This window comes from Emiliania huxleyi (genome assembly GCF_000372725.1).
Source record: "Emiliania huxleyi CCMP1516 unplaced genomic scaffold EMIHUscaffold_317, whole genome shotgun sequence".
Taxonomy (NCBI): Eukaryota; Haptophyta; order Isochrysidales; family Noelaerhabdaceae; genus Emiliania; species Emiliania huxleyi.
Genome location: NW_005199626.1, coordinates 24,409 through 45,439, shown reverse-complemented (window position 1 = coordinate 45,439; position 21,031 = coordinate 24,409). Strand labels below are relative to the sequence as shown.

General features: G+C 65.7%; 6 protein-coding genes across 6 annotated transcripts in view; 1 reads left to right on the top strand and 5 right to left on the bottom strand.

Annotated features, from left to right (window-relative positions):
* Window positions 1-960: 960 nt before the first annotated feature.
* On the bottom strand, window positions 961-2,764 carry Lhcf57 (light harvesting protein; the record flags this gene model as incomplete). The annotated part of the gene is made up of 5 exons (XM_005774235.1): window positions 961-1,057; window positions 1,201-1,313; window positions 1,595-1,783; window positions 1,855-2,178; window positions 2,252-2,764. The coding sequence occupies 5 exons, from the start codon at window positions 2,762-2,764 to the stop codon at window positions 961-963; spliced, it is 1,236 nt and encodes a 411-aa protein (XP_005774292.1).
* A 787-nt stretch (window positions 2,765-3,551) lies between these two features.
* On the bottom strand, window positions 3,552-4,928 carry EMIHUDRAFT_444386 (hypothetical protein; the record flags this gene model as incomplete). Its single annotated transcript, XM_005774234.1, has 4 exons — window positions 4,419-4,928; window positions 4,256-4,287; window positions 4,026-4,123; window positions 3,552-3,957 (listed from the first exon to the last, which is right to left on the bottom strand). Coding segments are annotated over exons 1-4 (975 nt in total), but the record flags the coding sequence as incomplete, so codon positions are not given.
* Window positions 4,929-5,128: 200 nt separating this feature from the next.
* On the bottom strand, window positions 5,129-5,893 carry EMIHUDRAFT_444385 (hypothetical protein; the record flags this gene model as incomplete). Its single annotated transcript, XM_005774233.1, has 3 exons — window positions 5,129-5,397; window positions 5,464-5,665; window positions 5,739-5,893. Coding segments are annotated over 3 exons (475 nt in total), but the record flags the coding sequence as incomplete, so codon positions are not given.
* Window positions 5,894-6,274: 381 nt separating this feature from the next.
* On the bottom strand, window positions 6,275-9,787 carry EMIHUDRAFT_240834 (hypothetical protein; the record flags this gene model as incomplete). The annotated part of the gene is made up of 6 exons (XM_005774232.1): window positions 6,275-6,435; window positions 6,714-7,834; window positions 8,108-8,155; window positions 8,248-8,464; window positions 8,537-8,676; window positions 8,769-9,787. The coding sequence occupies 6 exons, from the start codon at window positions 9,785-9,787 to the stop codon at window positions 6,275-6,277; spliced, it is 2,706 nt and encodes a 901-aa protein (XP_005774289.1).
* Window positions 9,788-13,691: 3,904 nt separating this feature from the next.
* On the top strand, window positions 13,692-18,284 carry EMIHUDRAFT_469739 (hypothetical protein). Its single transcript, XM_005774231.1, has 5 exons — window positions 13,692-13,757; window positions 13,956-14,036; window positions 14,125-14,234; window positions 14,683-14,686; window positions 17,492-18,284. Exons 1-5 carry the CDS (start codon window positions 13,701-13,703, stop codon window positions 17,945-17,947), a joined length of 708 nt encoding a protein of 235 aa, XP_005774288.1. The 5' UTR covers window positions 13,692-13,700; the 3' UTR covers window positions 17,948-18,284.
* A 1,933-nt stretch (window positions 18,285-20,217) lies between these two features.
* Window positions 20,218-21,031, bottom strand: part of EMIHUDRAFT_458290 (hypothetical protein) — a 4,255-nt gene continuing 3,441 nt past the window's right edge. Inside the window, exons 12-15 of the mRNA XM_005774230.1 lie at window positions 20,889-21,031; window positions 20,745-20,825; window positions 20,295-20,547; window positions 20,218-20,258 (exon numbers count right to left, since the gene is read on the bottom strand). Of these exons, the coding sequence (XP_005774287.1) occupies window positions 20,954-21,031 (78 nt within the window). The 3' untranslated portion in view covers window positions 20,218-20,258; window positions 20,295-20,547; window positions 20,745-20,825; window positions 20,889-20,953. The remainder of the gene's footprint in view (window positions 20,259-20,294; window positions 20,548-20,744; window positions 20,826-20,888) is intronic.

Here is a 21,031-nt window from a genome sequence, read left to right as displayed (position 1 = left end):
TACATACGTAAAAGCCAACCATCAATCACCCAACAACAACAAAACAACCCAACCAACTCGAATGGTGAGCAGATGACTCTCTGTTGCTCTGCGTACTGCTGGGCCCGCGCAAGCAAGGAAGGGCAAACCGCCACCAGCGCATGACAAAACCCAAGAAGCCAGGCAGCAATCAAAGAAATTCGGTGGCCCCGAGCTCCTCCTTCACAGCGCGGCTCCGATCCCAAGGGAGCTTTGCGTGGCAAGAACAACGACGATGGGCATGGGCAGGTCTGACAGCAGCGAGGAGGTCTCCTTGGCGCGGTTTCAATCCCACCAGCGGTGGATCAGGACGCTGCGGTCCGACGGTGAGGCCGAGGGCGTGCCTAACTTCCGGGCCGCTGCTGTGTTCGGCGAGCTGCCGCCGGAGGAGCCGCCGGAGGAGCCGCCGCTGTGGAGCGAGGGTGCGCTTGGAGCGCACTCCGATATGCCACCACTCCTGCACCGGCAACGTGCGCATTGCTGCGCAGCCCGCTACTCGTGCGACTGGCCGCCTCTTGTGCACCGGCAGCATGGCTTCCGAGCCGCGGTGGAGGGTGGTCGGTGAGCGACCACTGTGAGGACACTCCAAGCCGACCAGTCTTGTGTAAACTATCTTTTAGCTACGTCTTAGAAGCTTAGTTGCTCGCTCACCGCGCTCTGCCGTCTCCGCCGCGGCGTCTATAGCTCCAGACGCTGTGCGGATCCGCGTGAAACCAAACCCAAAGGCCAAAAAGGGTGCTGCTGCGCACCGCACTGCCGCGCAACTGGCGCAGAGGGGCGAAGCCACGCGTGCGCGTGCGCGCACCACCGACAACGCCGCGACACATTTGACGACGCCCAACCGTCACCACACCACCCACGAGCGCCGGCGCCGGCTGCGGCCCACCCACCTTCCCTCTCTCAGACCTGTCGCCGCGCGGCGTGTCGACACGCTGCGCCAACTCACTTGAGGAGCTCCGCGAGCGTCTTTGGCATCTCCGCGACGTAGGGCAGCGCCGCGTCGAAGTCGGAGAAGGGGGCCATGTACTCGCCGCCGTACCTGTGCGAGGCGGCGGCGGGGTGCTGTGCCTCGCCGATTTGTGCCATGGTTGTGCGCCGCCCTCGCGCGTGCGGGCGGGAGAGTGGCCGCGGGTAGGGCAGGTGGGATGCGTGGGCGGCGGCGGCGGGTCGGCATGTGCGCACTGCGTGAGGCCGAGGCCGTCGAGCCCCGGGACGATGAGGCCCTTCGAGGCGGAGAGGAGTCCGAAGAGGCCGATCATCGCGAGGCGGCCGTTGTTGACCTCGGCGAGGAGCGCCTAGGCTTGGCGGGGGAGGGCTTGGAGGAGGAGGTGGTGGGCTGAGTGGCGGAGGCGACGGCGAGATGAGATGATGGCGAGCCTTCTCCTTGCGCTCGGCCGACATCGTCCTGGTGAAGCCGAAGGGGTCCCAGAGGTCGAGGGGGACCTGCGCGCCGGCAGAAGCAAGGCGGGGGGAGGGGCGGTGGTGGGGTGAGAAGGCGAGGGCGGCGGGGGCGATTGCGGAGCAGGGCGGGGGCGAGGGCGGAGCAGGGCGGGGGAGGGGAGGGAGGTCGTCGCACCGGGTGCGGGTAGCGGCCCTTGAACGAGGGGTAGTAGCCGGGCTTGCCGCCGCGCACATAGTGCTTCTGGCCGTCCGCCTCGAGCGCGAGCGAGTTCTCTCCGTGCATCTCGAGGAAGCCAACCACGAGGAGGATCTGCAGCTTGGCGGCCGTCGGCAGGGCGTCCCACATGTCGCCCGGCGCGCCGGCCTGGGAGGAGGCGCGCGAACAAGAGGTAGGCCCCGGGGGGGGGGGGGGGGGCACGCGCAAGTCGTCTGCACCGCGGTGATGTCGGAGAAGGCGATCGTCGGCAGGTCCGAGGTGATCGGAGTCCACGGGAGGGGCGCCTGGCGACGAGGTGCGGCCGCGGTGGTGAGAGAGGAGGAGAGGAGAGGAGGGGGCGTGGAGGGGGGCGCCTGGATGTTCCACGGGAAGGTGATGCCATTCGCGTGGATGCAGTAGCCGACGAAGCCTGCCATCGCCACGCGGCCGTGCTTGATCTCCGCGTGCCGGAACCAGCCGATCGTCTCGGGCGCAGTGCCCTCCGACACGATACCGAGCGGGTCCCAGAAGCCGACGGTCGGGTTGAGCCGCTTGGCGAGCGCCTCCATGTCCTCGCGGTTCTTGGGCTCTGCGAAGTGGCGTGGCTGGTGAGCTGGGCTCTGTGGCTTCTCAAACCATGGATGGGACGGGAGGGCAAAGGCGTGGGGCGGCAGCCAGCGCGCCGGTGGAGGTGTCCCAGCCCAGGCCGGACGGCTGGGTGCCCGGCGGGCCGAACGGGTTCATGCCGCCCTGCTCCTCCGGCATCCTAATGCGGCGCATGTTGGCAGCCGCCATCTGGGAGCACATGGCCGCCCCGCGGGTTTTGGCCGGCTCGGAGTCGACGACTGCCATTATGCGGGCCTCGGCCTCCTTGTCGGCCAGCACGATGGCGCTGGACTTCTGCTGGGCGACAACGTGCGCACGGGCGGGTCCGGTGGGAACGACGACGGGCGAGACGAGGCCAACCGTAGCGAGGGAGAGCGACAGAGACATGGCTGAGCCTGAAATTGTGTGCGCGAGGTTTGGCACTCTTCTGGCACCGACACCTTTATTTTTCTTGTTTCTACAGTAGCCTCCGACGAACGGGCCTCTCGCCCTCGCTCCCCCCTCTTGATTTTTGGCCAAAGCCCCTCGTAGAAAATATCGCATGCTCCCGCTCGATGTGTCCCTCGTTATCTCGACGCGAGCGCGAACCGCGCTCCAACCTCCATGCCGCCTCCTTCCAACGTGCCAACGGGTCTCCGCGCCCCGCGCTCACTCTGCATAACGCAAACGGCGGCGGCGCGGCGGGCGCGCGGGCTTCGGCTTCTTTGCGCGCGCGGCGCTGTCGGCGGACGTCGTCGAAGTGGTCGCCCCGCCGTCGAGAGTGGGCTCGCTGTCAGTTGGCGTGGGCGGACCCAATCCGTCGGCCGCCGCCTCGGCAATGCAGACCGCCCTCCCGCCCCTCGCCACGTCGAGCCGCGCGCCGCCGCCGCGCGGGCAGACAGCCAGCCTCGAGTCGGAAGCGGCGCGCGCAGGCAAAGTCGCCGCCGCAGACGCGCTCGCCCCTCCCACCGTTGCGCGCTCGGCGGGGCGGAGGAGGGCGAGGCACCTGCCGTACGCAGACAGGGAAAGTGAGGGTGGGCGCAGCCTCTGGCGCTGCATCGGGCGCAATCTTGCGCTGCATCCCCTGCGCCTCGCGCGAACGCGACGGGTTGCGAATCACAACGGGCGAGACCGCCGACTGCCGTGGACTCCGTGTCCTCGGAAGCGCTACCTCGCACGCGTCTTGCTACAGCTTCGCATCTAGGGCGAGGCACTTGTCGGCGACGGCCGCCGCGCGCGGCAAGTCGATGCGCGTCTTTGGAGACTCGTCGAGCATCCGCCATGCGAGTGCGGAGAGCTCGTCGAGCGTGTCCCACGAGTGGCGCCGCCGCGCCGTCCCGAGCGCGGCCGCAATCGACTCGCGCCGCGTCTCGGCGAGCCGCCGCTCGCGCAGCTGCGACTGCAGCAGCATCTCGAGCAGCACGCAGCCAAGGCCGTACACGTCGGACGCGGCGCCGTATGGCTTGCGCGCCTCGACCTCGGGCGACATGTACAAGTCGGTGCCGCAGCGCGAGTGGCGGCGCGGCGAGCCGCTCAGCCGCCGGCGCGAGAGGCCTACGCTCTCGCAGCCCCCGTTTTGAAGCGCGCCTCTGTGTGTGTGTGTGTGTGTGTGCCGCTCAGCCGGCGAGGCGCCGGCGCGCGCGAGGCCGAAGTCGCCGAGCTTGACAGTGGCGTCGCCGCGCGTCACGAAGATGTTTGTCGACTTGAGGTCGCGGTGCAGCACGCCGCAGGAGTGCACGTAGTACAGGGTGCGGCACCTGGAAACAAGAAGCCTGTGTCAAAAGAAGTGCGGGTCGCGCCCTCGGCGTAGTACAGAGTGCGGCACAGCGTGGACAGGAAGGAGACCAGCTGAGCCTCGAGCAGCGGCAGCTCGCCGCGGCGACACGCCATGCGGTCGATCAGGTCCCCGCCTGCGCAGTACTCCTGTACTGTACTATGCTGTGCTATACTATACTACGGGTCGATCAGGTCCCCGCCTGCGCAGTACTCCTGTACTGTACTATGCTGTGCTATACTATACTACGGGTCGATCAGGTCCCCGCCTGCGCAGTACTCCATCGCGACGCAGACGGAGACGCCTCCCGCCTGTTGCATGGGGCGGCCCCGCCGTTGTGGGTGGAGCTGGCGATGGCTAAGGGGGGGAGGCATGCGCCTCGTGCCGGGTGGAATGGGGGGGGGGGGGGCAGACCCTCGCGGCTCCACGTCAGAAGACAGGAGCCGCACGGCTCCTGCTTTGGGGCGCCCCCCCGCGTGCGCTGCCAGAGCGCGCAACCAAGCGCGACGCCCCCGATGATGAAGGCGCAGCCCGACATGTAGAAGGCCATCACTGCAGTCTCGCTCACTTCAATCGTCACGATCCGCCGCGCCTTGTCATGTCTCACAAGAAGGTGGCGCGGCGCGGCGCCCGCGACCTCGACCGGGGCCGCCGCCGCCGCCGCCGCGGCCGGCACAGGCGTGTGCGGCGCGAGTGAACCGCCCAGCTCGCCACCTCGCAGCCGAGCGAACGCCGCGGCCGCGGAGGAGCCACTCGTGCGCGCGTCAGCCTCGGACGATGACGGCTTGGGCTGAGCAGCCTGGGCGGCGGCATGCATGACCGTGGAGAGGGCGAGCACCGCTTCTATGGTGCCCCTGGAAGGATTTGCGGGGAGGACCGCCATCGCGCTGCTAGAATGCGGGGCGCGACAAGCCGGGCAGCACAGGCTGCGAAGCCAGCCAGGCCTGCAAGCGCCGGGGGAAGGGGTGGGGGCAAGGGGAGATGCCGAAACACAGAGAAATGCGCCGTCCGTGCTCCCCGTCGGGCTGCTGCGCGCTGGCGCTGCGAGTCGAGACAGCTTGGGGTTGGACGGGGGAGGGAAACCCAACAACGCTTTACGAGGGTGGAAGTCTTTGCCCTTACTTCGTGCTCCCACCCGCCGCCCGGTGGGAATGTTCGGTGACAGCTTGTTGTTTTTTCATCAATAATACAGCCGTGGCAAGAGAGAGTGTGTGTGTCTGCACAGCGGCACAGCCGGTGCACCTACCTAAAAAAGGAAGGTTCACGGTGGGCCGACGGTGCCCTTCCGAAGCGGCCTTCCACCTCTCAAAAAGTGCCCGAAAAAAGAGTCAAAGAATCATTGACTTGTCGGCCGGGCGAGCTTGGCGGTTTTCCGCGCCGCCTCTGCAGCGGGGGGCGCCCGCTTTTGCCGCTCGCGTTGCTTCTGCGAGGGCGAGAGCCGGGCGTTAGGTGAACGGGAGCGGCGCGGCCCGCGCACGCGCGCACGCACCTCGGCGAGCTGCCGGAAGTGCCGCAGGATGATGTTTGTCGTCTCCGTGCCGACAACTGCGGCGGGGCGAGCTTTTCGATGGGCAGGGATGGGCGTGGGTCTGCAGGCGTGGGTGGGAACCCTTTTGACGCCGGTACACGCCTTGGTCGGGAGGGGGGCTCGTGCGGTCGTGCGTGGCGAGGTAGGTTGGCGCCTCCGTGACCTGCGTTTGTTTGGGATGGGTGTGGGCCAAGAGAGCCGCGGGTGGTAAGCTCAGGTAGGAGCAGAGCACACGCCGGGAAGCTCGCCGCATCCAGTTTCCGCTGGGCAAAGGCGTTTGCGTCGCGCACGGGCAGCCCGCTCAGCAGTGCGCTCGGCCCGCCCCTCTCGCCTCGTTGCTCGCCGGACATGCTTGCCGGCTCGCGTTCTGCCGTGGATACAAGGCGGTAGGTCAAGAACCAGCCGTACTACGCCCGGAGCTCGAGAAAAGTCCGATTTCTTCTTCTTTTGCCCGTTTTATTTTTTGAGAGCGCCTTCGTTGTTTTTTTCACTCCTCAGCGTTGCGTCCGTTTGTTTCGTGCCCGTCTTTTATGCCTTCTGCGATCTCCCGTCGCTATGCAGAGTATGTACGTGCCAATAATGATCTGCTAACAACGAACCTACAACAATAATACCCAATAACAAAATGACAAATCCTCGCCTGAGTACCCACCCACCCTCACGCACAGTCAGTGTTCAGCGCTCACACAAGGATGGGCCCAATGCTGGACACCGGGCCGCGGACCAAACGCGCATGCAGGGGTGCTCATCCGACCACCCCCCGAATTGCAGTTCACGCAGCTGCCGGAGACCTGGCCACAATGCGGAAGGCCTTGCCACACGCGCAACAGTTGCTTTCCGGAAAGTTGAATCCAGCTCCTTGCGAGAATTCTCGGCCAGGCACCACGACACCATTCGCACAATAGCTCAGACTATAATGATAGCAAGTCAACCCTGCTCCAACGTTGCACTCATTGGCGGGCCTGTTGCTGCAAGTCATGTCGAATCCATTACCCCAACCTGGCGTGTCTTGGCATGTCGCCTGGTTCGGCGGTGAGGGCTCCGGCGGCGGCGGCGGCGATGGCTCGCCGGCGATGCTGGCGACGGCGTAGAGGTTCCGGGGCGCCAGGGCGGTGGCGGGGGCGAGAGCGATGTAGGCTTCAACATGCAAACGAAGCTCTCGTCCCCATTGCCGGTACTGCCTGCTTTGAAGAGGCAACAATCTGCCGCACCCGTCGGGATATCTTCAATCAGGATACCCTGACGGTCATACCAAGACCGGTCATACGCTGCGCATTCGACGTTGGCGTCACACTCTTGCCTACATTCTGCGTCCGTCATCTGGATGCGTGTCCTGGCAACGTCCTCAAAGCAATTATACTCATTGCCATCTGGCCAGCTGCTCCCGCCACGGCAAAACCCAGTCGTCGTAGAATATGAATTTTGCTCGGAGGCCGACCCCGACGAAGCGCAGAGGTCCTGCTCGCCCCGGTTCCCCCGGAAGCCTCCGCTGAGCGTCTGCGTGCTGCTTCCACCCAGCCAGGTGTTGCCCGAGGGGAGGGTCGCAGAGAATGGGCCGCCCTGGGCACCGACTGCAACGTATACCGACGACCAGCTGCTAGGGTACGACCCCGTGAAAGACTGCCCGTCGGAGCTGATCGTCACGGTCTTCGCGGTGCAGTCTGCAGTCACCGTGATATCTCGCGCGCCGTTTGCGGGAAGGTCGCCCCAGTTCACGCGGTTCTGCCCCTGGATCCCGTTGCCCTCCACAAGGCGCCCGTTGTGCCGGTTGTCGCGGTGGTTGTAAAACATGGCGAACTCCGCCGTGGTAGACTCCGTGGTGCAGCTGTCCTCGGGACAGCTGGTGCTCGTGTCCCCGTCCCGCGCGAAGTTCCGCGATGCGATGCCGATCTGGAACCAGTTTGACTGCGTGATCGACACGGTCACCGGCCGCGGCTCAAACTGCCCGAAGGACACATCGTCCAGCGCCATGTCTGAGCTGAAGCCCGGTCCCGTCAAGCCACTAAATCGCACCTGTATCGTCGAGGCGGGAAGGACGACCGTCTTGTGGAGCCAACTGTCAGCCTGGTGTCCGCTCTGGCTCCAGAGCGTCAACCAGCCGTTCGCGCGCTCAAAGGCCTCGACGGAGAGGGTGCCCATATTCAAGCCAGTATCGTCGTGCATGTGGTAGTAGAAGGAGAGGGTGGCGTCCTGCTGGAGCGAGAAGTGCGGGCTCTCGAGCCGGTGCACCTTGCTGTGGATCCCAGAGGCCTCGGTGTAGAGGTAGTACCCCGATCCGGTGGTGTGGTCGCCGCTCGGGCCGGTGAAAATCGATGGCGTGCCGCCACTCGTCCTCGTCCACGGGTAGCTGCTTGTCCTCGTTGTCCAAGGCGCGGTGTCCTTCCAGCCGCAAGTGCCTCTCTCAAAGTCGCAGGTAAGTTGCTGAGCGATCGGAGTCGATGGTGCGGATAGTGGCGGCGGCGTCACTGGTGGCGTCGGACATAGCAGACACGGGTCACAGTGGCACGGACCGTCGCCCATCCCATCGCATACCACTCCGGGGCAGGGCAGAGGCGAAAGCGAGGGCGAGGGGGTTGGCTGCGGCGGATGCGGCAGTGGAGCAGACGGGAAGCGGTGGCCGCAGTCGACACAGTCGCTGCCGTGGTCGCAGGCGCTGCGGGCAAGGAGGTAGGCGGTTGGGTGTCTGTGGGGCCGGCTGGGAGGAGGCGAGGGGGAGGGCGGAGGGCCGGGCGGGATGGGCGGCACCTGTAGAGGGCGCCGTGCCCTCCGTCTTCACACTCGCCGTCGTTGGAGTGAACGCACGAGTCGGTGCACTCGGAGGCCGGAAGCCCCGACGCCGCCGAGGGCGAGGCTGGGGTCAAAGGTGGAGGCGAGGCGTGGGGGCGCTCGCCGCAATCCATACAGTCGGTGCCGTGGTCACAGGCGCTGTAGAGGGCGCCGTTGCCGCCGTCGTCGCACTCGCCTGAGAGAGGCAAGGAGATGGTGAGATTCGCGAGCCTTTTGCGGGTTGCAAGGGCCGAGGCTCGGGTTGTACCGTCGCGAGCGTGGAAGCAAGAGTCGGTGCACTCGGAGGGCGGAGCCGACGTGGTCGCTGCGGGAGGCGGCGAGGCCGACGGCGGAGCCGACGGGAAGCGGTGGCCGCAGTCGGCACAGTCGCTGCCGTGGTCGCAGGCGCTGCGGGCAAGGAGGTAGGCGGTTGGGTGTCTGTGGGGCCGGCTGGGAGGAGGCGAGGGGGAGGGCGGAGGGCCGGGCGGGATGGGCGGCACCTGTAGAGGGCGCCGTGCCCTCCGTCGTCACACTCGCCGTCGTTGGAGTGAACGCACGAGTCGGTGCACTCGGTGGCCGGAAGGTGGCCGGAAGACGCCGATACCAGGCTGACGGCACGATCGACGTATGTGATCTCCTCCTGCCCCCTTGGGCCTGGGAGCGCGTAGACGACGGTGCACCCGCCGCTTTGGACGTAGCCTTTTATTCCTCGCACAAGGACGCCAATCATCATTCCGTCCGCATCGAAGATGCCACTGCCGGAGTTGCCGCCGAAGGAGTCAGTCGAGGCTACAAAGAACTCGAAGCCGTTCGACCTCCCAGCGTCGGTGACCGTGCCACCGGCCTCCACCTTGGCGGGCATGCCGTCTGGGAAGCCAATCATCATCAGCTTTTGGCCCGGCGTAGTAGGGACCAACGTCTTGCGGTAGGTGGCCGGGACACGGCCGAGGACAGGCCGGTCCAGGGTGATGTGCGCAATGTCGGTGCCGCCGGTCGCATACATGGTGCTCACAGACTTGCAAAAATATACGTCGTCAGAGGTGATCAAAGGGAATGTGGGGTCGCCGTGAGCGTCATGGCCGGTAACATAGTAATTGAAGACGTACGCCGCGCTGTCGCACGTTTTCTGGTCTGGCACGCAGTGCCCAGCCGTGATGACCCCGGTCGGACTGACCAGCGTGGCAGAGCAGTAGCCAAGCCGTGGCTGCCGCAAGAATTTCTGGCCGTCGCACATGTTCCGAACAGGGCCGAGCCGAAGGGAATCTGCGTAGTCATCGAGAATGCGGTAAATACCGTGCGAGTCAGGAGCACCGAGGTCCGCTCGAGTGATGTGCACCATGATCGAGTTAGCCAACAGACGTCCCGCCATTGCGTCGCCGGCAGAGGTGTAATCCAGCTCGTACCAGTCTCGCCGGTCGTCGTTGCCGTACACCGTTCTCGGCACGGCCACTGGCGACGGCGGCAGGGCGCATCTCACGCCAAAAATATTGCAGAGTGAGAGGCTCTGGGGTACCAGCATTGCCCGACTCGCTGGCCGAGAAATGGTGGTGATCAGCGACAATGCCACCATCAGAAGAACGGCAAAGCCGAGCCGGCCGCGGCCGTACCGAGTAGGAAGCCGCGAAGAAATCATTAGTGTCCTAGGGCTGTCCGTTACGCAAAAGCATGCGCGACTTGCACTCTTTCGTGCCACTCGCTCGCCGGTGCGCGGGGCATGGCCTCCCGCGCGGCTCGCGCTCACTCGGCCTGCCTCCGCCTCGCGGCTGGCTGAGCACGCCATGGGTCCGCCTGGTGCGGCGCTGCTCGCTCACTGCGCTGCACAAAGATGCGAGAAGCAGGGTGGCCTCCTGAGCTTGAGCATGGCGCAGCGCGGCTGCTGGTGCTCGAGGGCGGCCGTGCAGTGGCGTGAGGGCCTGATTGGTGGTTACCCCCTGCTGCATCAGCGTGCGCAGCATGCTCCCTCACCTGGTGCTGAGACATGCTGGTGGGCGACTGGCGCCAGCTTCTCAGTGATGTCCTTGGCGTTGTGCAGCATGTCGCAATACTCCTGCTGCGCTGACCGGCGCGCGGGGCGCGTCGTGCCGCGAGTGGAGCGAGAGGCTCGAGGCGCGCGGCTGTTGGTCAACCCTGCGGCGCATGCGCGCCGCCAAGGCTGCTCGACAGGCGACTGGCATTGTGGCGACGCGGTCGCCGTTACTCCAACTTTGCTTTGCCGATCAAAAGCGCCCGTCCTTTGCTTTTTCGCCGCCGAAATTCAGCTTGCTGTTTTTTCTTTATAGGCGTCTGCAACTTCCAAGCTGCGTATTCTTCTTGTATTATCGTCGAGTAGTGCAGGTACTCCGTGGGGGCAGTGTGTATTCTTGTAACATGTACATGTACATGTGCGTATTCTCGTATCACTGGCTCCGAGTAGAAAAAGAAAGAAAACATGCTACGTCATGCTCGTGTCTAGTGTCTGGTGTTTACTAGCTCCGAGTAGAGGGGGCGTTCCGCCGCTAGCTAGGGGACACCCAAAGCGCAGAACTAACCCTCGGAGACCCGTGTTTACTTTAAGGCCCTCGCCCTGCGAATGCGCACCCCCCCTGAGCTAGGGGTCAGGGCTCTCTAGCCCGTAGCCCGATCCCGATCATCCGGCCCGCTGGATGCGCTTCTCAGCTCACCGGCCCTGGATGTGAGGTTACCGAATGCACTCCAAGTGCTCCAAGTCCGCCTGTCCCACGCGGTCTGGCGCTGGCACTAGAATTTGTACGTGCTGGGGCTCCACTGTGACGTGCCCCCCGGAATCCCCGCGCTCGAGGAGGTCGTTAGATTTTTCTCTTTTTCCAAATAAATAAATAAATAAAACGGACACCTCTACTGTGAGATGGGTAAAAAGGAACAGGTCCCCGCCCTTGCGATGTTTGTGCAGGGTTCTTTGTCCAAGTGCTCCAAGAACCTAACCTTTTTCGCGGCACGCGGGCCAGTGTTTGAGTGTTGTGCGACAAACGCACCTCTCCGGTCGGTGCTCGGTCCACACACAGCGGGGCTCAAGCGTCAACCTCCGTCAAGGCGAAGCCGAAGGGGCTCGGCTGTACAAGCGGTGAGTAACGCTAACGGTAATCTAGTGTAGACTGTAGTCTAGTCGCCGTGCTCGTGATGTTCCTACTTCGACTCGGCACGCGCACTATTTTACGCACACAGCAGCGCGCTCAGGTATTTCACGACACTCCCCGAACTGCCCACTCACGCTTGCAGGCCGAGCAGCTGCTAGTCGGCACCAGTTCCGCCGAAGCGTACACCGGCCGCGCCATCTGCTGGCGCGTCCTCGCTCACCGGCATCGCCTCTCTCCAAGACTCGGCCGCTGGGTACGACTCGTGCACCCGCCCGCAGCCGTTCTGCGGGCCTTGCCACCGCAGCGAGTCGGGCTGCGGCGAGGAGCCGAGCTCGTCGAAGCCCTGGCGCAGCCCGTCCTCGAAGAGCAGTAGCCGCAGCTTCTCGTCGAAGTGCAGCGCGTAGATCCGGTCGTACTCGGCCTCCGTAAAGTCCCAGTCGCGGACCTAGAGCCCCCAACCGCGAGACCGTCCCCCTTGTCACGGAAAGGGGCTTCCTCTCGGCTGTGATTCGGCTGCCACTCGGACTATCCTCCGCACAGGGCGAACTCTCGGCGATACTCCGCTCGGTCTCCTCGGGCGGGGCGGGCCTGGTCCTCCGGCACGCCGAGCGCGCGCGTGAGCCAGACGGTGTTCACCGACTCCCACGCCACGAGCACCGTGCTCACGCCCGACTCGGAGAGCTTTGCGAGGAGACTCTCCGCTGCGGCGCGGTTGCAGCACTCGCCCGCGAACCGGTCGTCGCACCGCCTCCCCCCTGCCCATGAGTCGCCTCCGCAGAGTCCGTACGGGGCGCACAAACCCTGGCGAGAGACGAGATGGCCGGGGACGGCGCGCGCGAAGGAGGCATCCGGCTGCACCTCCGCTCCGCACAGCTGCGGCATCCACCCGCTCGAGTTGCCGACCGTTAGGCCGAGCCCGCCGGGAGCGGCCTGCGCGAGCGCGGCGAGGGTCTGCTGCGTCCGGTACCAGCCGTTGGCGTCGCGGCACTCGAGGGGATCGTGGTAATTCGCTGAGAAGAGAGCGTCTGGCGTGTGCAGCCAGCCGCCTTTGCCAAAGATACTCTTCAGGTTGTATGCGCGCGCCCAGCCCTTTTCGGAGAGGCACCCATGATCGTAGTCGTAGTCCGAGCGATCGGCGGGTTCAGCCTTCTCTCCGTGCCGGATGATGTAGATGCGCTTCGTCGCGCGCGAAGCAGCGGCGGGCAGAGTCAAGCGGCGCCCCTCGTTGTGTGGGAATGCCGGCCGCAGCACGAGAAAGGCCGCGAGCTGAGCGGCCGCGACGGCCCACCCCACAGCGCCGACGAGCCCGCAGCGCGGCGGTTGAGTCCGTGTGACGACCGAAGGCGCAACGTGACCGATCATGTATCCAGAGGCGCGAGGTGAGCCAGGGACCAGGTTCGTTGTGAAGAGCTGGGGGGGGCGCGCCACCAAGAGCCTAGGTAGGTGCGGATCGGCAAGAGCGCAATCGATCTTTTTGCCCTCTATCACCTTGGGTTGTAAGAACTTGAAACACACCACGCAGGGGCACAGCAAGCACGGATAGGGCGTTGAGGAGAAAGGGCGTAAGGTGTATGCGCAGCCACGGCCGTGTTGCGGTGGGCGCGCCACCTCCCGCGAGCGCGGCGGGATCGGAATTGCGGCCGGAGGGAAGGGCGAGCCGCCGCCGCCGCCGCCATATACCATCAGCGACGACGACCGCGGCTCGCCCCAAACGCCAGGCGCTGGATCGGCAGTAGGGCTTGGGCGGCGCAGCGTAGGCCTCGAGCCACACGAGTAGCCGACAACCCCCCCTCATCGACGTGATGGCCGCACCCGCTGCCGGCCGATGCAAGCTGCCGCCTCCACCGCACCAGCGATACTGGCCGCGGCTCGCCGCCACGCGCCGGCTCGGAAGAGGGGCTATCGGCGGCGCAGCAGAGCGGCATGCGTCGTCATTCGAGCAGCACCAGGTCCCCTCTTCGACGTGACGGCCGCTCCCGGAGCCGGCCGGTGCGCGCCCGCCCCTGGCCACTGTTCTTTTTATCTGGAGGATTGAGAGCTGCCTCGCTCTCAATCGTGACGCCTACGACTACTACCAGCGCGCTCACAATCCGAGCAAACAGATTTGTTTGGTATTGCTAAAAGTCTCTCTCTCAATCCGAGCAAGCTCTAGGCCGAGTTTGAAAAACGGACGCTTGCGTCCTAGCCTCCAACAACATACCTTAAACAACGCCTCCCCGGCGCAGAGGGGCCCCCGGAGGGATGCACAACCGCTCCACGCCACGCCGCTTGCGGCGGTCCTATTCCCAGCTCCGCTAATTCGTTTTGGAATTTTTTTTTATACGACGTCTGGCGTCCGGCATGGCAGCGAGCGCTGAGAAGGGCAGCACGACGACGCAGCACCGCGACCTGCTGGAGGCGCGCGCGCCTCCCCGCACCCCGTCTCCTCTGCGCCGCCGATTCACGCCGCCTCCGCGTCTGCATCCGAGCCCGCGGCGGCGGGGCATTGGGTCGCGCGGGACTGGCCGTCGCCCTCCCATGACCACCAGTGGCTCTACTGCTCTCCTCCGATTCGGCGCGCTCTCACCCCGGACCGCGGCGCACCGCGATCCGCAGGAGGACGACGAGTTTGAGGAGTTTGAGCAGCAGGAGTGGGCCGAGGGGGACCAGGACGTGGAGGACCCGACGATGTGGCAGGTGTCCCCCCACCCACGCGCGCCTTGCCGTACTCGTGGTGCGCGCCCACTACCCCGCCTAGTCCCCACCCCACCCCACTCCGCCGCAGGATGGCTGGGAGGACGACGAGGAGGACGAGAACTTCACCAAGCAGCTGCGCGCCGAGCTGCAGCTCACGCAGGCGGCGGCCAAGGCCGCCGAGCCTGCGGCGATGCAGCAGTGAGTGCCGTGCGCCGGCTGAGAGAGTCTCTCCCTTCCTGCATTTTGTGAGTTTCGTATTTTGAATATAAAAAAATTGTTCCAGTCTTTAGGTTTAGCAAGCAAAAGCGGGAGAGAGCACACACGGTGATTCACACGACTTAGCAAGTCCGCACTACGGCTTTAGCCGTAGCGACTGCCACTCGCCTAACCATGCCTCGTCACGAGTGCTCTCCCAATCGCGTACAGGCATACACACTCCGCCTGTTCTCACCCAAACACTCTATCACACCCTTGCCTCCCTGCCAGAGCGAGCTAGATTCTCCCCGCCTCCCTCCCGCCTCTGCCGCGCGCCTTCTATGGACGTCAAGTGCAGCACCTAGGGGGAGAGAGGGGGTTTGCCCTGGTAGGGAGGTGGTGAGGCCGCGCACTGCAAACCCAGTGTGAGGAGTGGGGGAGCTGGGACAAGGCATGTGCGCCTCTGATCTGTCATGGTCTAGTGGCCGATAGGATCCTCCCTTAGGCAGCGATGGCGGGTCGGGAGAGGCCCGAGTTCTCAGCCCGCCACTTACTGTCAGCCTCTCTGACTGCCCAGGGTCTCACCACGATGCCGCCCGAGTAGAGGGGGTAGAGAGAGGGAGGGAGAGGGAGGGAGGGAGGGAGGGAGGGAGGGAGGGAGGGAGGGAGGGAGGGAGGGAGGGAGGGAGGGAGGAAGGGGAGAGAAAGAGAGGGAGAGGGAGCTCCGAGTAGAGGGGGCGTCCTGCAGTTAAGGGGAAACCTCGTGGTACGCGGGTCCAACCCTCGGAGACCGTGTCTAGGGGTCTCTAGCCCGTAACCCGATCCCGATCATCCGGCCCGCTGGGTGCGCTTCTTAGCTCCCCGGCCCTGGGTGTGAGGCTGATGACTGCACTCCAAGTGCTCCAAGGGAGAGGGAGAGGGAGAGGGAGAGAGAGGGAGAGGGAGAGAGAGGGGGGGGGGGGAGCGGGAGAGGGAGAGGGAGAGGGAGAGGGAGAGGGAGAGGGAGAGGGAGAGAGAGAGAGAGAGAGAGAGAGAGAGAGAGAGAGAGAGAGAGAGAGAGAGAGAGAGAAAGGTAAGGTAGGAAGGTCCAACTCAGAGAGACATACAAACATGAGAGAGACGTACAATCAATCAGAGAGACGTACAACTCAGAAGTGCGCACATACGCAAAGAAAGTTCCTCCCAGGCAGTCAGTACTCATGGCGTTAACGGCATGCATAGTATCTCTGTGCCTGCGACTCAGGCCATTTCTCTCAGTACCGGCCACCGCGAGGGCCGAGGCGATCGATGGTAGACGCGATGGCTCTGACGTACTGGCCGCCTCTGGGGCTTTGACCTCTCCCCTGCCCGAGCTGAGAGCGGTAAGCGAAGCTCCGTCTCCAAGCGGTCCAACCGCAGGTGCCGAGACGATCGTGGCTCTCACCCCGGGATCGGCGACTGATATCCCGCAGGATAGAAGTGGCGTTCACGGCCGTGGCGCTGTGCGAGGGCTCAACGCAAGCGCGTCTGGGTGGGCGCACGGGCTGACCTTGGCGGCCGGGCAGCCGAGAACCACGGGACGATAGCTCCCAGCGGTGGCGGTGGCGGCTGGCGGCGGCGGAATCAATCGCCACACAATGAGCGGCGCCATCAGCCCGACCTTGCTCGCCGACCTGCGCCGGGGCGACCTGGGCTCGCTGCGCGCCCTCCTCGCCGGGTGGACGCGCGGCCCGGCGCTCACCGCCCTGCTCGACGCGCGCATCGAGGGCGAGAACCAGTACACGCTGCTGACCTACGCCGCTTGGCGCGGGCAGGCCGACGCCGTGCGGCTGCTGCTCGAGAGCGGCGCGAGCGTGGGGGCGACGACGGGCATTGGCTCCACCGCGCTGGCCATCGCGTGCCAAGAGGGCCGCCTCGAGATCGTTCAGCTGCTCCTCGGCGCCGACGCGGCAGTCAACCAAGCCAGGGAGAACGGCGCCACGCCGCTGCACATCGCGTGCCACCAGGGCCGCCTTGATTGCGTTCAGCTGCTCCTCGGCGCCGGCGCGGCGATCAACCAAGCCAACGTCGACGGCGTCACGCCGCTGTTCATGGCGTGCCAGAACGGCCACCTCGAGTGCGCCCAGCTGCTCCTCCAGGCCAGCGCGGCGGTCGACCAGGCCAAGGATGACGGCACAACGCCACTGAGCGCTGCGAGCCTGGCTGGACAGATCGACTGCGTCCGTCTGATGATCGCCGCCGGCGCTGCGGTGAACCAAGCAGACGCTGGCGGCTTCACGCCGCTGTTCGTCGCGTGCCAGGAGGGTCACCTCGAGTGCGCCCAGCTGCTCCTCAAGGCCAGCGCGGCGGTCAACCAAGCCTACAACGACGGCGCCACGCCGCTGTTCATGGCGTGCCAGAAGGGCCAGCTCGAGTGCGTCCGGCTGCTTCTCGCTGCTGGCGCGGCGGTCAACCAAGCCAGGGACGACGGCTTCACGCCGCTGTACATCGCGTGCGAGAAGGGCCACCTCGAGTGCGCGCGGCTGCTTGTCGCTGCTGGCGCGGCGGTTGAACAAGCCAAGGACGACGGCACCACGCCGCTGTCCATCGCGTGCCAGAAGGGCCAGCTCGAGTGCGCCCGGCTGCTTCTCGCTGCCCGCGCGGCGGCCAACCAAGCCAACGTCAACGGCGCCACGCCGCTGTACATCGCGTGCGAGGAGGGACAGCTCGAGTGCACCCGGCTGCTTCTCGCTGCCCGCGCGGCGGCCAACCAAGCCAACGTCAACGGCGTCACGCCGCTGTTCATCGCGTGCCAGAAGGGCCAGCTCGAGTGCGCCCGGCTGCTTCTCGGCGCCAACGCGGCGGTCAACCAAGCCAACGTCAACGGCGCCACGCCGCTGTTCATCGCGTGCCAGAAGGGCCAGCTCGAGTGCGCCCGGCTGCTCCTCGGCGCCAGCGCGGCGGTCAACCAAGCCAAGGGCGACGGCGCCACGCCCCTGCACGTTGCGTGCTACCATGGCCACCCCGCCGTCGTGCTCTGCCTGCTGCGGGCGGGCGCTGACACAGCGGCGCGCACCTCGGGCGGGCATACGGCGCTGCAGCTGGCCAAGGAGAAGGGCCACACCGAGTGCGAGCGCGCCTTTGAGGCGGCGGCGAGGGAGGCGAAGAGAGCGGAGATTGAGGGGAAGGTGGCGAGGGCGGTGGCCGAGAGGGCGGCAGCCGAGAGGGTGGAGGCCGAGAGGGCGGCCGAGGAGGTTGCGGCGGCGCTGCTGGCGGAGGAGGAGTCGGAGAAGTGCGCCAAGGAGAAGAAGAAGGGCAAGAAGAAGGGCAAGAAGAAGGGCGGCGGGGGCGGCGCTGGGCCGTCGCAAGAGGCCGAGGCGCCGGCAGAGGAGGCAGCAGAGGAGGCGGTGGCGGCGGCGGAGGAGGCGGAGCTGGCGGCGGCGCTCGAGGAGAGCGCGAGGCTGGAGGAGGGGAGGCGGGCGGCGGAGGCGCAAGGGCCGTCGTCGGCCGCAGAGGCGCCGGCTCCGAGGGAGGAGGAGCCGCCGGCCGACTTCATCTGCCCGATCACGACCGAGCTCATGAGTGACCCGGTGATGGCGGCGGACGGGCATTCGTACGAGCGGTCGGCGATCGAGCGCTGGCTCGCGACCAAGTCGACGAGCCCGATGACGGGCGAGGCGCTCGTGCAAAGCTTCCTCGCCCCCAACCACACGCTGCGCCGGCAGATCCGTGAGTGGGAAGAGGCGAACGCATGCTGAAGAGCGCAGCGCTTGCGCCGCCCGCCCCAGGCCGGTCGCCGCAGGCGCGGCAGCGGCTTACTCTACAGTCACCCTCCCGCGGTCTCGTCTCTCGAGCGACGCCTCGGCCCTCTCTCGCGGAATCGTAGTCCAAGCGGCGTACATACCGCAAAGACCACAAATGCCGCCCGAGTAGAGGGGGTAAGGTGTGTAGAGTGCGGCTGTGTATGGAACCTCTCTCTCTGTGGATCCCACCTGAGCCCACTCGCGGTGCGAAGGCTCCTAATGCGGCAACTGAGCCCGCAAGGGTAGGGCACTCAGGGAGAGGTTATGTTGGATAATATGTTGTGTTGTGGCGTACTGCTGTGCAGCGGCGCAGCGAGCCCTGCCGCGGCTCGTCGTCGAGACTGGTCGGTGGGTGGTGCCTGTAACGGCTGAGGCAGGGAGGCTGCCTGAGTAGCGCAGCCGCTCGGTCGCCCGAGGAGTTGGGATGATAGGTGGAGAGACAGGTGTGCGGCCGTACCTGGGTATGGCGTAGGCTGGTGGCTAGGGTTAGCTGGGCGCGCACGGCGAGTCCAGTCACATTGCCGCCCCGCAACAGCGATGTGAGTGGTCTCTCAGTGCGCGCTCTGCGTCCCTAGAACGTGGCGTGGCGTTGATGCTGAAGCAGTAAAATGGTACTGATTCGAGCGAGTGGAGGCAGGTTCGAGACCCGGTGGGGGGGTTTGGGGGGGTCGCCCGTCGCCCATCGGACCATCAAGGGATCCGTCAAATCCGTCGAATCTGTCGACATCTGTCGCCAGCTGGCGCGGCTCACGCCGGCCGCTGCGCCAGATTTTTTTTTGTGCTAGGCACAGGGTTGGTTGTGCCGGGCCGCCCCCGCGAGAGAAACTCGTCAGTAAAACTCTCGGGCGGCCCGGCTGTCTGAGGCTGGCACGCAGTGGCAAAAGCCCGCGGCTCGTCGCCAAGGAGTTACGAAGTTTTTCCGTATTTTGAATATATTCAACACTTTTGACCGGGGTCAGATCGGAGTCCGGAGAAGCACGAGAAGGCGGGGCCGGGCGGCGCGGGGCGCGGGGGGGGTCCCCGGCGCCGGCGGCGGGGGGACCTCCGACTCGAGAGGGAGCGTAGAGCGAGGCAGGCTCACTCCCACCTCCCACATTTGCAACCCTCGGCGAGTCCCTCGCTCAGCTTGGGCAAGGCGGTAACGGAGCGGCACTTCACAGGCGAGGCGAGGCTGGTCGAGTCGAGCTGACCGGTGAACGCGTCGTGCCCGGAGGAGTGCACGCCCTCTCGCCACCCCACCGACCCGTGCGCCGTCTCGAGGGCGGCTCGGCGCTGCGCAGCCTCCACGTTGTTGCGCACGCACCACACCCAAGCATTGCGCGACTTGGGCGAATCGGCGGTGAAGTGGTAATCGGGGCCGTGATTCACCTTGATCATCCACCGGCTCGTGCGCGACCCTCCGACGCCGCGCACGTACGCAATGTCGGTGAAGGCAATCTCCTTGGACTTTGTTCCGGTTGTTGTGTGCTCATAGACAATGCGGTCCGAGAGAAGCTGGAGTTCACGCTCGGCATACTCTCCCACCCCGATGCCGAGCACGCCGTGCCGGTTGGCCTTGAGCTGCCGCCCCGACCGCGCCAGGTCTCGCCACACGCGGCTCCGATTGTCCTCCTCGCTGAGGAAGGCCTGCAGCCGCTGCATGGGACGCTTGCGAAGTCGGTAGAAGAATGCCAGCGCATTGAGGGAGGCCGTGCCGCCATGGCCAGAGGAGCCGCCGACGCACTCGCACTGTGTTGCGGGCGGAGATAGAAGGGCGCCATCGCTCAGCGAGGGAGTTCGCTCGGTGGACGCGTCACTCATTGCGGTGTCACGCTTGTCAACCTCCACGCTCGGGGGTCTTGATATCGAGGGCCTTGATGTCGCCATGGTAGACCTTGTTTGTGTGCTTTGGTTGGCGGCTGAAGGACGTACGAGTCGGTGGCCACGTCGCAGGCACCTCAAGGGAGTGGATTCCTGGCTGCCCCACACACATAATACTTAATCCCGGGAGGTAACCGCTTTTTTATCTACACACAGAGAGGCACGGTGTTTTTAGGGCGTTCCCGGTTTCCCTCAACGTTTGGTTAAGGGGGGGGTATCGGGGACTCGGACGGTGTCTGTGTATCCCCCCCCGGGCCCCGGGGGGGGGGGGGGGGGGCAGCCCCGCCCCGCTCCTCTGTTCACCCATCCTGAGAGAGACAGAGAGAGAGATGTGTTTGTTTTGTTCCCGATTCCTTGCATTTAAGGCCGCAGCTCTCCAGACCGAGACCGCGTGGTCCATGTCCATGTCCATGTCCATGTCCATGTCCATGTCCATGTCCATGTTGTGGATAAAATCCCACTTCCCAGCGGGCGCACAGGGCCAACGTGTCGACGCGCCTCGCGCCGCGGCCACCAAAGAAGACGCACGAAATAGCGGCGCAAGCGATTGCTACGGTGGTGCCGTGTGTGTCTTGTGCTCTGCCTCGTCACGTGAAGATGCCACCGAAGGCACCCCGCTCTTCCTCCCTCGCGCGTCCCTGCGCAGCCTTGAGCTGCGTGAGGGCGGCCCGCACCTCGCGCGACTTCGGGTCCGCCTGCCGGCGGCGGAGAGGCGGCGTCAAGAGATATCGGGCGCGCGGGGAGAGAGAGAGAGAGAGAGAGAGAGAGAGAGAGAGAGAGAGAGAGAGAGAGAGAGAGAGAGAGAGAGAGAGAGAGAGAGAGAGAGCGGCCTCGGCGGAGGGCCCCCTCGAGTGGGCTGGAAGGAGGCAAGCGCGGGGGGCGAGGCGCGCGCCTTCGCCGCGGCCAGCAAGTCCTCCTTGGCGCCGCTCAGCTCGGCGAGAGCGAGCCGCGCCTGTCCGCGCCGAAAGAGCGCCTGCGGGCGTGTCACGGACGCGTCGCGGACGCGTCGAAGAGAGTGGCGCGCGGGCGCCGGGACCTTGGCCGAGCCGGGCGCGATGTCAAGCGCCGCGCTGCACGACTTTGCTGCGGCCCCGTGCTCGCTCAATCGGAGCTGGCAAGCCGCCATGGTGACGAGACACGTGAGCCGCACCTGCTCCGCCGCCGTCTTGCGCTCTTTCG